The 16105-nt window shown below is 38.0% G+C and overlaps 1 protein-coding gene across 6 annotated transcripts in view; it reads left to right on the top strand.

Annotated features, from left to right (window-relative positions):
• LAMA2 (laminin subunit alpha 2) overlaps positions 1–15487 on the top strand; it is a 515150-nt gene extending 499663 nt beyond the window's left edge. For 5 of the 6 annotated variants that reach the window (XM_058172079.1, XM_058172060.1, XM_058172053.1 and 2 more), the window contains 7 exons: positions 4397–4509; positions 5952–6141; positions 7640–7795; positions 10915–11068; positions 11912–12042; positions 12833–13055; positions 15152–15487. In XM_058172079.1, coding sequence (XP_058028062.1) covers positions 4397–4509; positions 5952–6141; positions 7640–7795; positions 10915–11068; positions 11912–12042; positions 12833–13055; positions 15152–15309 — 1125 coding nt within the window. In that variant the 3' untranslated portion in view covers positions 15310–15487. The other variant, XM_058172071.1, reaches the window with a different exon arrangement.
• The last annotated feature ends 618 nt before the right edge of the window (positions 15488–16105 follow it).

Genomic DNA, 16105 nt, shown 5'->3' with positions numbered 1-16105 from the left:
AGAAGGAAACAGTAAATTGAATTGTCAGCATCAGAATTTTCGGTGAGACTATAATTAGTCCATAATTAGACTAGCTTGTACAACTCTATGTACAGTTAGGGTCAACACAACTTAAATACAGAGCTGCAAAAGGGACCAAAAAGGTTCTCCAAAGTGATTAGAGGGATGGGCAGCCTTTCTGTGCCTCTCTTAGGCTTCCAATATTGATCAAGAGAAACATGATGAAAATATATAAATTCATGAATGGCGTAGAGAAAGTGATTTTTTTCTTCTTCTTCTTTCTCAGTATTAGAGCTCATCCATTGAAACTAAACAGGTTCATGACCTACAAAAGGAAATAGCAAAATTATGTAATTAAAGTACTGCCACTAGCTGGTAAGGACAGACAATTTTGAAGTGAACCAGGACAAGTCATGGAGGATCAGGGTGTTAATAGCTACTAATATGATGCCTTCTCACTATCTGCTGAATCAAAAGCAGCTCTGCTTAAATCCTGCTTGCTAGAAAGTGACAGCAAAAAGAAGCTGTTGCCCCCAGCCCAACTTGTGAGCTTCCCAGATGGGTCCATGTGGCTACTATGTGACACAGAATGCTGGACTAGATCAAACAAGGCCTGATCCAGGAGAGCAAGTCTTATCTACTTTAAGTTCTAGCAGAATGTGTACAGGTGGTCCTCGACTTACAATACAATTGGGACTGGAATTTCTGTCACTAAACAGAGAGCCATGACTGATTTTATGCTACATTAAGTGTATCACTGAAGTCATTAAGGGAATCATATGATCCTTAAGAGAACCTATCTTCCCCGTTGACTTTGCTTGTCGGAAGCCTCCTGAGATAACCAAGGGCAATCATGAGACTCCAGAATGCTACAACCATTGTAAATACATGCTGGTTGCCAAGGGCAGGACCACTTAAGTGGTTTTAAGTGTGAAGACTGGACATGTTACTTTTTTCACTGCTGCCATAACTTTGAACAACCATTAGAAGAATGGCTGTAGGTCGAGGACTACCTGTATTAGCTTTTAAGATGCTACAAAAGATTCCTTGATATCTAAAAGAGTTATTCCTCTAAAACTGTTTCCTATTTGAAAATCTTACAACTGGGAGTTTGTCCATGTGTCCCACATATTGGCTAACTTTATTATTTCATCTCATAACTCAACAATCAAAGAATCCGCAGTATTGTAACATCAGAACCATGGATGTCAAGGATAATTATTTCTGCTTGTTGTCCACTGTATTGCTTTAGAAGCTTAGTCATTTTGACTTCATCCCATGCAGGTGCTTTTACTGCAAATGCTTCTAATATGAAATGATTTGGACTGAATTGCTTGATTTGTATTTCATGTACTTGATGGGCGAGCTTCATGCAGGCAAATGCACTTTCTCCCCCCCGCCTTCCTTTGTACTTAGAGCAGGGCCTTTGTCTTCAATTTAAAGGAAGAAATTGGTTTTGAAAATAATGGACAGAGTAATGAGTTTGGCAGTTTTAGGCATTAGATTGCCACAAAGGCTGACTGCTTGCTATAAATGCCGTTACCTAGGAACGTCAACCATTGTTTGCTTCTGCCTCATGTTGTTTACTGCTTCTCAGGAATTGCTTACGGCTGAAGTGAAGAGCGCCAGTAGTTCAGCTGACTCTCACCTGACGGTATCTCCTAGTGTGGCCCTGCCTTTTCCCTCCCTTTCTCTTAACAATGCTTGATGAACTGCAGTGGGGTTTCGGTGACTAAATGGCTTCCTTCTCTTCTCCTTCCAACACTGGTGATGCAGTTTTTTGTGCACAAAAGTGTGAGATGGTCTGACAGCAATTCCATTTCCGTCAATACTTCTGCCAAAGGCACTGGTTTCTGTTGCCCTGGAAACATCAGCTCAAGGTTTCAGCTGAAAAGCTTAATTAAACAGTTCCTTAAAATGTTCCATGGTGCATGTATGTGGCTATGCTGGATGAGTGGGATTTGTCATTATCATCCACCCACATTTCATAAAAAGTACATTAAATCTCAAGTAGGCAATGACTGCACAGGGAGGGTGGGGTTCTGTTTATCTCCCTTGTCAGTTACCATTTGCTTAAGGACTATCCTCACACATTTGTAAATGAGCTCTTCCAGACATTCTCCTGATTTGGCCTTCTTACTCAATAGTATCACAAAACTGGAACATACAGCAATGCACATGTCATGTTTAGAGTGTTGCTATTGTAAGCATGATCTAGCAAATCAGGGAATTGGCAAGGAATCTGGATGGGTAGGGTTCAGTGGTAAAATTCAATTTTTTTTACTACCGGTTCTGTGGGTGTGGCTTGGTGGGCATGGCAGGGGGAAAATCCCCATTCCCTCCCCACTCCTGAGGGAAGGATATTGCAAAATCTCCATTCCCACCTCACTCTGGGGCCAGCCAGAGGTGGTATTTGCGGGTTCTCTGGACTACTCAAAATTTCCGCTACCAGTTCTCCAGAACCTGCTGGATTTCACCCCTGGTAGGGTTGCCTTGTTTGAGTCTCAGGCATCAAAAATACTTTGTCTGGAAGTGCTTTACTGTCCTATTCTCTGTGTCTTTCTCCTTTAATTGCACTGGGATGGAATAAGAAGAGTATGCTTGTTCTTATAAACCATTTTAAAACCTGTTTTTGGCCTCTGTTAAGATTTCTTTGCATGGACAAATTGTTACCAAAACATCAAGAGAATTATTTTAAAATATACATTTTATGTTTTTTTTCCTCTATGTTTTATATTCATGGTGTCTTAAATCTCTTTTGCAGTAAGAAATGCTTTGATTTGGATGAAGACAAATCAAAGAATATTTCCAACATAACTAAATATGTAAAAATATTTATTTTAGGAACTCAAAATCTATTCTGTCCCGAAGCATTATTGTTCATTTCGTATCACTTTGTTTGATTTCTATTGGCATTATCCAATATATCCTGAAAATTATCCATATAAACTGAAAATAGATGCCACTCATATTTATGTCTGCCTTTTATAGCTAGCATTAAAAGGCCATTATTATAACACAAATAGTTTAATGGAACCTATTTACAAGGAATCCCACATATACAAAATCCACATACTCTTTTCTCTTTTTTCCCCTATATTAAGGCCATATATATACTTTTTTTCTCTCCTTCTATTGAATTAGCAAAATTATAGTATTAAGGTAATTTTAACTATAATTATTTGGACCAACTTTTTTCATAAAAATGAAGATGCTCGAGATTCCAGGAAAGCTATTAAATAGCTATTTTCAATTCTGCAGGATATTATTATAATGGTGCACTCACTATATATACATTTAGCATAAACATTTTGCAGATTTAAAATCCACAGGTGTGCTTCTAGAAATCTCAGCTTGATTGAAATATGACATTATATGCTAAAGTGATTGCATATCAATTTTCTCTCCTTCCAACTCAGTAATTTTCTGCAGTGGTAAGTAAGATCTATACTATATATTTGATCCATCATCTTAACAAGAGAAAAAATGATTGGTGTTGGATTGTTCTATTACTGCACACTTGATCCTGCAACAGCAAATGCTGTACTATTTGTTTTATTCCACCAGGCAACATAAGTGTGTGATTTATTTAAACCTCATAAAAAGACTTATGTCCAGTGTCTGGATTCACAAAGCTATAATAACTATAGTACATCCAGCTTTTGCATAGAGGTAGTACTGTGATTATGATTTCAATCGAATAGCAGTGGAAAAGTAGTGGATTTTCAGTTGTAAATGGGATGCAATGTCTACTATTGATATAGATCCGTGATGGTAAACCTAAGGCACATGTGCCACAGATGGCATGCGTAGCCATATCAGTGAGCACGCGGGCTCAGCTCTGGCGCACATGCGCACACCAGCCAGATCTCTAGGAGTCTCTGGAGGCTGGGGACAGCAAAAAACGTCACTTCCTGTCCAACCGGCCTCCAGAGGGCCTCCAGGGAGGTGGGGAAGGCCATTTTCGCCCTCCCCGGACTCATAGAGAGGCTCTGGAGCCAGGTGAGAGAGAAAAACAGGCCTACCGGGCCATCGCTTGCCGGGAGCAGGGGGGAGTGGGGGGTTGCATGCGCATGAATGGGGCACATAGAATTATGGGTGTGGGCACATGTGCGCCCTCCCCCTCTTCCCCCCCTTTCTGACACACAATGGCAAAAAGATTAGCCATCACTGATATAGATGCAATTGTTGAGTGAGCATTTATGCCAAAACCAAGCGTTAGAAAATAGTTAAAAGAGGAGAAAGGAATTTGGTGTTTTACAATAATAAAATGATTTGTTCTTCAGGCAAACTATTGATCACTTTCCTCAAATGGTATGGGAGTGAGTAGTCCTGTTCTAAATTACTGGTGCATACAGAAGGAAAGATTATGAGGGTGTTTTGCTTTGTTTTGTAGGAACATTGTGCTGCTGATGTGGAACCCATTGCCTTGGAAGGGGGCAAGCAATTTGGCCTCTCAAGAAACAGCCATATTGCAATTGCATTTGATGACACAAAAGTTAAGAACAAGTAAGCTAATAGTTTCCCACCATAGATTTGAGGGGACTACATTTTTGGCCTTCCGGAAGGCCATGAAGACCTGGGTCTTCCCATGAGCTCAGGCTAAGCTGGGGGGAGGTTAGTCAGAAGATTAAAAATTTAATTAGTCTGGCACCTGATGCAAAGGATTGTTCCGTTATCATTTTTCTTTTTAGTAGTCGTAATGAACCATCTAGGATCACTGTGTGAAATAGGCAGGCTTATAAGTTTCTTTAAATAGTAAGTCCATTCTAAAATAAAAAGAAATTATTTCTGGTAGTAACACTTGCTAAATTGTAGATGTTTTAAAACAAGACAGCCACAATTCAAAGCATTGAAGATGGGCGAGCCCGTTTTCTTTCAAGCCTTCATAAAATGAACTTAGTTCAATTATTATACTGTCTACTTCAAAAGGATTTAATTTTAGAGTTAAAAATCACTTTCCAAATTTAGGATGGGTTTTAAAGCATAGATTTCCAAAAAAAGGGGAAGGGGAAGGGAAGAGAAGGGAAGGGGCAAATTGATTTAATGGATGGGTATTATTTTTTCATGATAAGAGGGTTCATTTTTTTTTCCAATCCAACATAATGTTGGATATAAATTGTATAAAAAGGGTTGAGATTCTGTTTTTCAGCAGAATAACTTTTCCAATAACAGAATTTAGGGAGATTGAATTTGGCATGGTGGAAGAACAGGAAGGAAGGAAGGATATTAGACAGATTCCATGTACTCTACTACCCACTTTATATATTTATTAGTTCTTGTTTTATAATGAGTGTTATCTTATGCATTAACAGGGTTTGGGTTTGCTTTCTCTAGTGGTTTCCTTTCAACTGATAATGATAGGATTTTTCAAGAATTATTTCATATAGATGTGCTGAGGACTCATGCATATTCTTCCAGTAATTTGAAAACTAAGCTCTGACAGCTGATTCTTAAGAAGAACTGTGTTCTGTGTACTGCAGAACATATATTCTTTTTTTTTTCAATCCCCAAAAGAAGATACTTTCAAATCATAAATCACATCTGTTACCAAATCCATGAATATTACATCTACTGTATATAACTTAGTAAATTTAGAAATGGAATATGGACATCCTGGTTCTATTTCACATATTTTATTTTATTTTATTTTATTTATTTATTTTGTCACACAGTATATATAAGCATAAGCATGAAATAACTATACAATATTTGAGCATATATATAAGCATGAGAATGTAATAACTATATTAATTGGATATAACAAAAGGAAACAATAGGACAGGAACGGTAGGCACGCTTGTGCTCTTATGCACAACCCTTAATATATACAGAATATACAGAAGTTTGCAGTTGGTAGCACTAGCTGTACGAGAGGGGGGAAAATGGTAAAACAGTAATGCTTTTTGAATGTCCTCCCTTTCTGTTTCCTTCCTTTTCCAAATGTGCAGACTCACAATCGAACTTGAAATCAGAACAAAGGCTGAAAACGGGCTGCTTTTCTACATGGCTCGGATCAATCATGCTGATTTTGCTACTATCCAGATAAAAAATGGTTTTCCATATTTCAGCTATGATCTTGGGCATGGGAACACAAGCACTATGATTCCCAACAAAATCAGTGACGGCCAGTGGCACAAGGTATTTTACAGTTCTGAAATCCAAATTTTTTTTACTACCAGTTCTTTGGGCGTGGCTTTGTGGGCCTGGTATGGCTTGGTGGGCGTGGCTTGGCGGGCGTGGCAGGGGAAGGATACTGCAAAATCCCCATTTCCTCCCCACTCCTGGGGGAAGGATATGGCAAAATCTCCATTCCCACCCCACTCTGGGACAGCCAGAGGTGGTATTTTTTGGTTCTCTGAACTACTCAAAATTTCCATTACTGGTTCTCCAGAACCTGTCAGAACCTGCTGGATTTCACCCCTGGTATTATATGATTTAACAATGCATGAATACTGTAGATAAAGGGTACATTCATCTATAGATTGTCACCTTCACCCCCACTTGTAGTGAATTCTAGAAGTAACGGATAGAGCAGCAGTGTGCCACGTTCTTAATTATGAGGGCTTTGGAAATGGTCTTTCCCTTTAGAGGTAGCTTAATCTGATTTGGGATTCAAGACTAAATTAGGATGCAGAGTTTTATTCCCAACAGAGCTTTCCTCCTCCCCAATGCAGGATGGACGGACGAACAAACAAACAAACAAACAAACAAACAAATAAATAAATAAGAGTTTTATTTTTAGCAGAATGGGATTAAATTTGTCCCTAGATTATAGCTTTGCAAGGGGATGGACCATAAAAGATTCTGTAAATATCCACCCAGTTTAAAGCTGCCAGGGTTGAGAAACACTGAGTTAGGCAGTCAAGAGTCCAATTGTTAAATAATAATGTAGCTGATACACTGTAAGAGCTTGAGAGCAGCCTTTTTATGTACAGGTAGTCCTTGATTTACGACTGTAATGCAACCTGCCCACATGGTCATAAATTGTGAGTTATTGCAAAACAGATTAACATTGATAATAAATTCTAGTTTCCATTTATTATTAGCAGATACATGAAACCTCAGATAACAACACCATAGATAGTGAGGTCAACCTGTAAATGTTCAGTCAGAAAAAAAATCCCTTGTTTATTGTCAATATTTATGTTGGCTAGGAAATGTAGAAAATATGGTCCTATCACATACAAAGAGCATTAGTTTATGGAAGGTGGTTGTAATTTGTAATGTCAGTCCTATATTGGAAATACGTTTCAAGGACTGCTGTATATTTTAACACTAAACATCAAATCTAAGACTAGACTGAAGCTATTTATCCATTTAAATGACATATGTAATATAATATAATAATAATATAATAATATCAGAGTTGGAAGGGACCTTGGAGGTCTTCTAGTCCAACCCCCTTCCCAGGCAGGAAACCCTACACCATTTCATATATAGTATGTATACTATAATGTTAATAGTAAAATTAACATTACATAATGCACCCAAACATGTTTGTTAGGTTTCTCCATCTTCAGGTTCTCCCAAATAAGAGCACAAAATTGTGCAACATCAGTACCTCTAACAAGATACTGGATAACTTCTTGTAGTATAACTAATAATAATAATGAGTTGCCCTTCTATCTTTTTCCAGATAAAAATATTCCGAAGCAAACAAGAAGGGGTCCTATCAGTTGATGGAGCTACAAACAGGACCACTAGCCCAAAGAAAGCTGATATTTTGGATGTTGTGGGGATGCTGTATGTTGGGGGATTGCCAATTAACTATACAACAAGAAGAATTGGTCCGGTAAGTAAAGAATGACTCTTTTCACATATCTAAAGCACTGATAAAATAGAGTTATTTGTTGTGCACAAGTGTAAAAGTAAGGCGGTTTCTGGCATTCATTGTCTTTGAAAGAACATGGGCCTTGTTCCATTCAAATAATCTGCATTTGCCTTTCTTCTGACTGGTCTGGGTTTTTTCCACACTAGCATTGTTTTATAGGAAACAATCATGTCATTTAGGGAGACTAAGTCTTTGTAGCGGTTAATCTAAATGTCATTGTGTTGTGTCACTGAGAAACAGATCATATGGTACATTTTTATATTACTAGCGGAGCTTCTCTTTGAACAGAAAACGGAACAGAATTACAGAGTTGGAAAGGACCTTGGAGGTCTTCTAGTCCAATCTCCTACTCAAACAGGAGATCTTATACCTGTGATGGCGAACCTACAGCACATGTGCCAGACGTGGCATGCAGTGCCATCTCTCCGGGCATGCGAACCGTTACCTGTTGCTCTTCTGGGTTCCAGTGCGCTGGCCAGCTGGTCTTCACGTGCGCGGGAGCTCCGGAAACTGGAAGACCGCATGCTGGGAAGATGATCCTCCGGTTTCTGGCACACGCATCCTCCGGTTTCTGGCCACCTGGTCTTCCGGTTTCTGGCGTGCATGCATGCACAAAGATCAGCTGGCCGGTGTGCATGCACGTGCTGGAAACCGGAAGATCATCTTCCCGGAGCATGCATGCTCCGGGCGGCTGCTCTTCTGGTTTTCAGCACACACGTGCGCAGGCACACTCCAATTTTGGTACTTGGTACCAAAAAGGTTCCCCAACACTGCCCTATACCATTTCAGACAAGTGGTTGTCCAATCTCTTCTTAAAAATTTCGAGTGAAGGAGTACCCACAACTTCTGAAGGCAAGCTCTTCCACTGATTAATTGTTCTAACTATCAGGAACTTTTTCCTTATTTCTAGGTTGGTTCTCTCCAGCCTAGATATGATGTAATATAATTACTGTAGCAAAACTGAAAACTGTGAGGCAAATAATATTGTAGACCTCAACCACTGTTCACAAAAGTGTATTAACAGTAGCGTACTATGCATTCCTATCTGGAAGCAAGTTCAGTGGGGCTTAATCCCAGGTAAGTGTGTATGCCAACCACAGGTTAATGTTTTGCATATAGAAAATTCATGTATCCCTACATTCTAGTCTTTCTTTTATATAATCACTTTTCTTAGATTTAATAACAGTGTTGGGTTTTACTCAGCCCTGAAACACACAGGCTAATCACTATTACCCAGCTTAATCTACTTAATAAGTTGATAGGATAACATTGGAGATGGGGAAAAGATCTGTATAAACCATCTTCCTTCAACATAGGCAAGATGTGGCTACAATAAACAGACATCCTAAGACTCTTCCAAAGGAACCAGCTGAGATTTATTAATCATAACTTTTAATTGAAACTTAGTTACCTGATACCAGGTGTTCCATTAATTGTTGCCTATACATGTTTATTAAACATTGTTCTTCTATCACTTATTTTTCTAATGTTCACCAAACTCTTGATTGCAAATTTTTTATTACTTTTTCAAAAACATTTTTGCGTGAATAGGGACGTAATTGCTTTGTACAATATAAATCAGATAAAACCTTATATGAACCAAAGCAATAGGTCATTCATTTTAACACTAACGCTACACTGAATTCATACTTTAATTTACTGCTATTCCAAAGTAGCAGGAACATTTGTAGGAGAAATTGCTTAGTAACAAATTGTTCTGCTGGAGGAAGCATGACCAAACAAGAGGAAAGGGTTTATTGTAGAGAAAACAGTAAAAAAAATATAATAGAAGGGTTGGGGGACAAAAGAAAATGTTAACAGAGAAAGACAAATGGCAAATCCAAGTGAACATTAGGCAGAGCCTTTATTATTGATTACTTTATAGCAAGAAGAATGGCAAGAGATTATTTTTCAGCACTTATCTATAGATTGCTGGCTGATGAACCTGTTCAAGGGGACCTGGTCCTTCTTGCAGGATGATTACAAGAAACATTCGAGGTATTTAATGGATATTGGATAAAGTCCTTCAAATCCTCTCTAAATTGAATTCCAGCTATGTGAATCTGGTGGAGTTTATCAAAACTCGGTCTTTAAGTTAGGTGAAAAGAACTTAGCTTGTGCATTCTAAGGAAGTGGCAGGATACCTGTGGCTGGAAGTGCAATCACTTGTGTATTAGATTCATGCCCCACCATTTAGATAAGGTTTCCTGTGTGACAACATACTGTATGGCTGGATTCAAGTGGTACATCCTTTAGAAAGGCTGTGACTCACCCTATCTGCATTGAGGTGGTTATCCACCTCATCAATAAACCATCACTGAATCTAACAGTATTGAACCATTTTCATCTATATACAACCTTCTGTTCATCTATACCCAACCTTCCATTTTGGGGAGAATGTGGCTGAGAAGTTAATGAAGCATTTTAGAGTCAGGTTTCAGGCCTGGATGTACAGTGAGTACTGAGATGGCATAGATCATGTTGTAACCAATTTCTGACAAGATTAGGTTGGTGGTGAGGTATCCATTCTGGTTCTTCGTAATCAATCAGCAGCCTTCGATACCATCAATCATGGTATCTTTCAGGATTGGCTCAGGGGTTTGAGAGTGGTAGACAGCATGGTGTTGTATCAGTTTTTACTATAAACATGATCTGATCTCATAGAGGTACAAATGCTAACAACAAGGTAACTTTTGTGAAAATGAAAATAAATATAAGAAATATATAAAGATAAGAAAAAGAACCATTTTGAAACAAACTAACATTTTATATGTCCAATATAATATGATAACCATCCTACCCATTTTGGGTATTATCTTTGCTACATCTTTTATAAAGGCAACTCAGTATCAGAAAATAAATGTGTCAGAATTACATTTTATAGAATAGTCTCACAACTAGGATAATTCCTGTCATAAAGTTGAAAACAATAGATTAAAAAATTGATATTGTAAGAATAAAGTTGTCAAGGTTCCAGAAAAACCTCTAATCTAATAATCTAGTCTAATATGGTTTCCAGGCCTGACAAAAGTATTATAGAAAGGCAACTAATTTTCTTAAGTATTTTTACCCTGACTCAGGTTGTCTACAGCATTGATGGATGTATGCGAAACTTTCGAATGACAGAAGTTCCCATTGATCTGAATAATCCCACCTCCATCTACAATGTTGGAAGATGCTTTGTCAATCCACAGGAAGGAACCTACTTTGCAGGGACAGGATTTGCTAAAACAGGTAATACCATCTCAAAATCTGCTCTTAAATGAACACTTGAGAATCCTTGGTGCTTTCTGAGCTTGGTTTCTTGCAGATATTTCATTATCCAAACTAGGTAATATGATTATGTTGCGTAGTTTAGTTATGAAAAGTCTGCAAGAAAACAACCAAGCATAGAGAACACCAAGAACCCCTCATTTCAACCCGGAGTGACAACTATTCTCCTTTATTGCTACATGAACATTTTTTAAATCCTGGTTAGGCCCTTCTGTTTAGATAGTTGCCAAGGGAGGAATGATAACAGAGAATAACAACTCAAAAGTGTAGAACAGAGACAGCAGAACAGTTTCATCTTCTGAGGCTTGTGAAATTTGAAATTAATGACAAGAATGTTGCCCTTGAGGCATAATAATATATTACAGCGATGGTAATAATCATCATGTTCAATATCTATACAAGATTGTTGCGGTTCTGATTTTTAATAAGATTCGGAATAGATTAATTACAGTTCTTGACACGACGGGATGCTATTTGAAATAGCTCTCTGTATGTACAGGTAGAAATAGATACGTATCTACCAATCTGATTAAGAAATGTGACTGTTACGCACGGTGTCACCAGGTGAAAAAAATGTATCATATGTCACACTATCGTTCACCAAAGCCATTTGGTATATAAAGTAACTGTGAAATACAAATGTTGTCCTTAATGCAATGTTACCTGCATCTCTGTACAGTACAGAAAAATTACCTTTGCATTATTCTTCGGGAGTCCTTCGGGAGAGGGCGGTATAAAAATCTAAATAAATAAATAAATAAATAATAAATTCTTACTTACTGCTTTTCCTTCCTTATTCCTTAGTTGGAGCATATAAAGTGGGACTAGACCTACAGGTGGAATTTCAATTTCGTACAACACGGACAAATGGTGTTCTATTGGGAATCAGCAGTCAAAAAATGGATGGCCTTGGCATTGAGTTGGTAGATGAAAATGTGAGTATGGAACTGTTAGGAAAGAATCTAATTAAATGTTGTTTCTCAGCGGCCCTAAAGAGATTTTGCCAAAGGATACTGAGCCATGTTACTCATCCATTGTTCCACATCAGTAATCTTGAACACAGTTTTCTTTTTAAGCATGAAAAGGATGCTCCCTATAGCCAGTGATCTTTGCAATACAGTTGAAGTCAGAGTACAGTCTAACAAACTACTACAAATTTAAATTGGATGGGGGAAGGGCAAATTCCATAACGTTTTCACAGTTAACGTATTATTATGAACCTAATCTGCATTTGTTAGAACAGTCTTGCAAAATCCCTTCTAATTAAACTTCTGCTTCCCTTTCCAAACTCTCATTTTGGTTCTGCTAAATTATTTCTAAAATAAATGCTGCTGGAATATAAATAGCCAGCTTGTACAAACATTGAAATAATCAAGCCCTCTTGCTGTAGCACTGTTGTGGGTCTATTATCCATTTTAGATTTTGGCAGCAATCAATTGACAAACAGTATGATCCATAATTTGTGCTTTCTTGCCAAAATTGCTTCTCAGTTATAAATTAATTTCAAGTGGATCCTTGAATTCAGAATATTCATTCATTTACATTGGTTAAGAATTTAATCGCAGCTTTTGCTGAAAAGGATAATTAAGTCTCAATATGTTGAATGGGAAAGCGAGGCCTACACATTGTATCACAGTCTCTTCCAAGTTATGTGGATAAGTTGCTTGACTAAATTGTTTGTTTGTTTGTTTGTTTGTTTGTTTGTTTGTGTAATTTCTCACGTAGGTGATGTTTCATGTCGATAACGGTGCCGGTCGGTTTTCGGCCATTTATGAACCAGCTATACCAGGGAGTTTGTGTGATGGGCAGTGGCACAGAGTTGTGGCACACAAGATAAAGCATCGTTTAATTCTGACAGTGGATGATCAGCATGTGGAAGGGATCAGCCCTAATGCAGCTTCCACTTCAGCGGAGACAAATGATCCTGTCTTTGTTGGAGGTTATCCTGGTGAGTAAATAAACTAGGCCAATGCTGCAGTTACTATTGTTCATTATTATTTAATTTATTACTTTTATTACAGCCACCAAACCCCAATGGAATCCCTTTATGAAATTCTATTCAGTGTTTCATAAAGTAAAATTTTTGAAACCAAGAAATTATACAAATGCACGTGATCTAGATTGAGTGCTGCTAAATAGACAACAGCAACGGCAGCACATGTTGAAAATGTAATGTTTGCAAGCATTGTGGGAAAAGAACTTTTGTTTTTAATCATTTCTGTTCCAAATTCAAATTTTGAACTGTGTTTTGCATCTAAGGTTCCCATTTATTTGCCTGGTTATCTGCTTGCTCATTTTATGTTTCATCCTTTTGCTCATATTGAGCAGAAAAGTTATTACATATCATTAGCACTTCGATTAGTGTGCCCTGGATGGGATTAAAATCATAATATGTTGTGATAAGTGTGATTACCCCATGACATAGCAAAAACTAGTAAAAAGCTGAATAACTTGTGCCTATGCATCAGAGATAAATGTGTCCAGTCACATTTGACCAATAAAGATTTCTTCTGTCCTCTCCTCTTTTCTCCTCTCCTCTCCTCCTCTCCTCTTCTCTTTTCTTCTCTCCTCTCCTTTCCTCCCTTCTTTTCCCTTCCCTTCCCTTCCCTATTCTATTCTATTCTTTTTTTCTATTCTATTCTTTTTTCTACTTTATTCTTTTTTCTGTTACTCTATTCAATTCTGATTTCCTGGGGTAAGGTACAATCTGAAAATATGGTTTTTATGTTATTCAGTTAAATATATATATATATATATATATATATATATATATATATATATATATATATATATATATATATATATATATATATATAGCGTAAAATTGGAAGTGTCTTGGCAACGTTTCGACGAAGTCTCATTCGTCATCTTCAGGCTTCAGCTTCGTGCTTCTGGGAGCAATGTGGGATTGCAGCTGTTTCTTCCTTTTTAACTGCTACATATATATATATAGGTCTTTGGTAATTTGGGTTTTCTTCCGCATAAAATTGGAAGTGTCTTGGCGACGTTTCAACAAAGTCTCATTCGTCATCTTCAGGCTTCAGCTTCGTGCTTCTGGGAGCAATATATATATATATATATATGTTTTCTGAGGTTTTCGCGGGTGTTTGTATGTAAGTCTTTGGTTATTCGGGTTTTCTCCCGCGTACAATTGGAAGTGTCTTGGCGACGTTTTGACGAAGTCTCATTCGTCATCTTCAGGCTTCAGCTTCGTGCTTCTGGGAGCAATGTGTGATTGCAGCTGTTTCTTCCTTTTTAACTTATATAATATATAAGTTAATATATATTAACTTATATATATATATATATATATATTGTAGTAATATAAGTTTCATTATTCTGTGACTGGGGTGTCAAACTCAAGGCCCAGGGGCCGGATCAGGCCCACAAGATGCTTAGATCTAGCCCACAGGGCCAACCTGGAAACAGTGAAGGACCAGCCCACAATACCTCTGCCAGCAAAAATGGAGCTCACAACAGCTGCGGGCAGTCCTCCCGAGCTTTGTTTTCGCTGGCAGAGAGTTCCAAGAGACAGTCGCAGGCAAAAACAGAGCTTGGGAGTCTGTTTTCACTGGCTGAGCACTCAGGCCACCAGAGGCACCCATGACACGAGTGACGAGCTGACCATGCCCACCCTGGCCATGCCCCCCCCCCCGAGGTCAAACACATCCCTGATGCGGCCCTCAATGAAATCGAGTTTGACACCCCCATTCTATGACAATTGTTTCTGTACCATATATCTACAAATAACATCTATGCATATGAGTTCATCTATATATATATGTGAACAAAGAACAAAGCCAAAGCCTGAAGATGATGAGTGAGATCTCATCAAAACGTTGCCTAAATACTTCCAATCTTACACAGGATATATGTGTGTGTGTGTGTGTGTGTGTGTGTGTGTGTGTGTGTGTGTGTGTGTGTAAAGAAAGACATTTGGTACCAGTTTACACTATTATCTACTTACAGAAAAAGATTTCTTTAAAAAAAAAGTCTCGTGATCTGAAAGATCCTACTTTTTTTTCTTTATCTCTCCCCTCCCAGATGGATTGAAGCAGTTTGGCCTGACCACTAACATTCGATTCAAAGGCTGCATTAGATCTCTGAAACTCATCAAAGGGACAGCTAAACCACTGGAGATTAACTTCAGCAAGGCCTTGGAAATAAAGGGAGTGCAACCTCTGTCCTGCCCTGGGAATTAAAGAGAAAAATCATCAAATTGCAATAGGAATCTGAGCTGTAATGCTGACAAAAAGATTCTTTTACAAATATGCCTGTGATATATTCCAGTACTGCCATTTCAGGGTGTACTTCTAAAAGCAATATGAAACAAGGTGGGGGAAAATCCCTTAAAATGAATAAAGCAGCAAGTTACTCATGTGTGATGTGTCCATTTTTTTTCCTTACTTTCAAGCAAAATGGAGCGTTATAGAACGAAATTGTACTGTGCCAGTTTGTGTTAGTAGTTGTGTGTAATTTTGAGCCTCACCTTTTAGCCTCACCTGGTTTTAGTGGGACTCAATGGCCTTACGCAGGATTTTCTGAAAATTTCTTTGCAGCTTTGGATAGCACTCTGAGATTCTCTTTTTTTTCCCCTCCCCATATCTGTGAGCAGGATGTGGCTAGCAATGCAATTTCATGTTTCATCCTATAGTGTCTTTGGCTCTAGGATAAAACATAGTGAGTAACGTAGTAACAAAGTAGTTACATCATCACTAATATTTTATTGTGATATGTAAGAATGAACATATCATTCACATATAAACATACTTACAAGTCTGTAGAGATTCTCAGTTATCCAGGTCATGGTTGTCCCAAAGGTACTTTTTCAGGAGGCAACTGGACTATCTTGTTTTTTCTTTTGAAGATGTTTCACTTCTCATCCAAGAAGCTTCTTCAGCTGACAGGATAGTAGGGAATGGAAGATTTATATTCCTTGCAGACATCTGATAATCTTCATCCTTTTAGAGAGCAGTTGAGGCCACCTGGAGGTTTATC

Source organism: Ahaetulla prasina, chromosome 1, assembly GCF_028640845.1.
Source record: "Ahaetulla prasina isolate Xishuangbanna chromosome 1, ASM2864084v1, whole genome shotgun sequence".
Lineage (NCBI taxonomy): Eukaryota > Metazoa > Chordata > Lepidosauria > Squamata > Colubridae > Ahaetulla > Ahaetulla prasina.
This window is presented reverse-complemented; position numbering and strand designations above follow the sequence as displayed.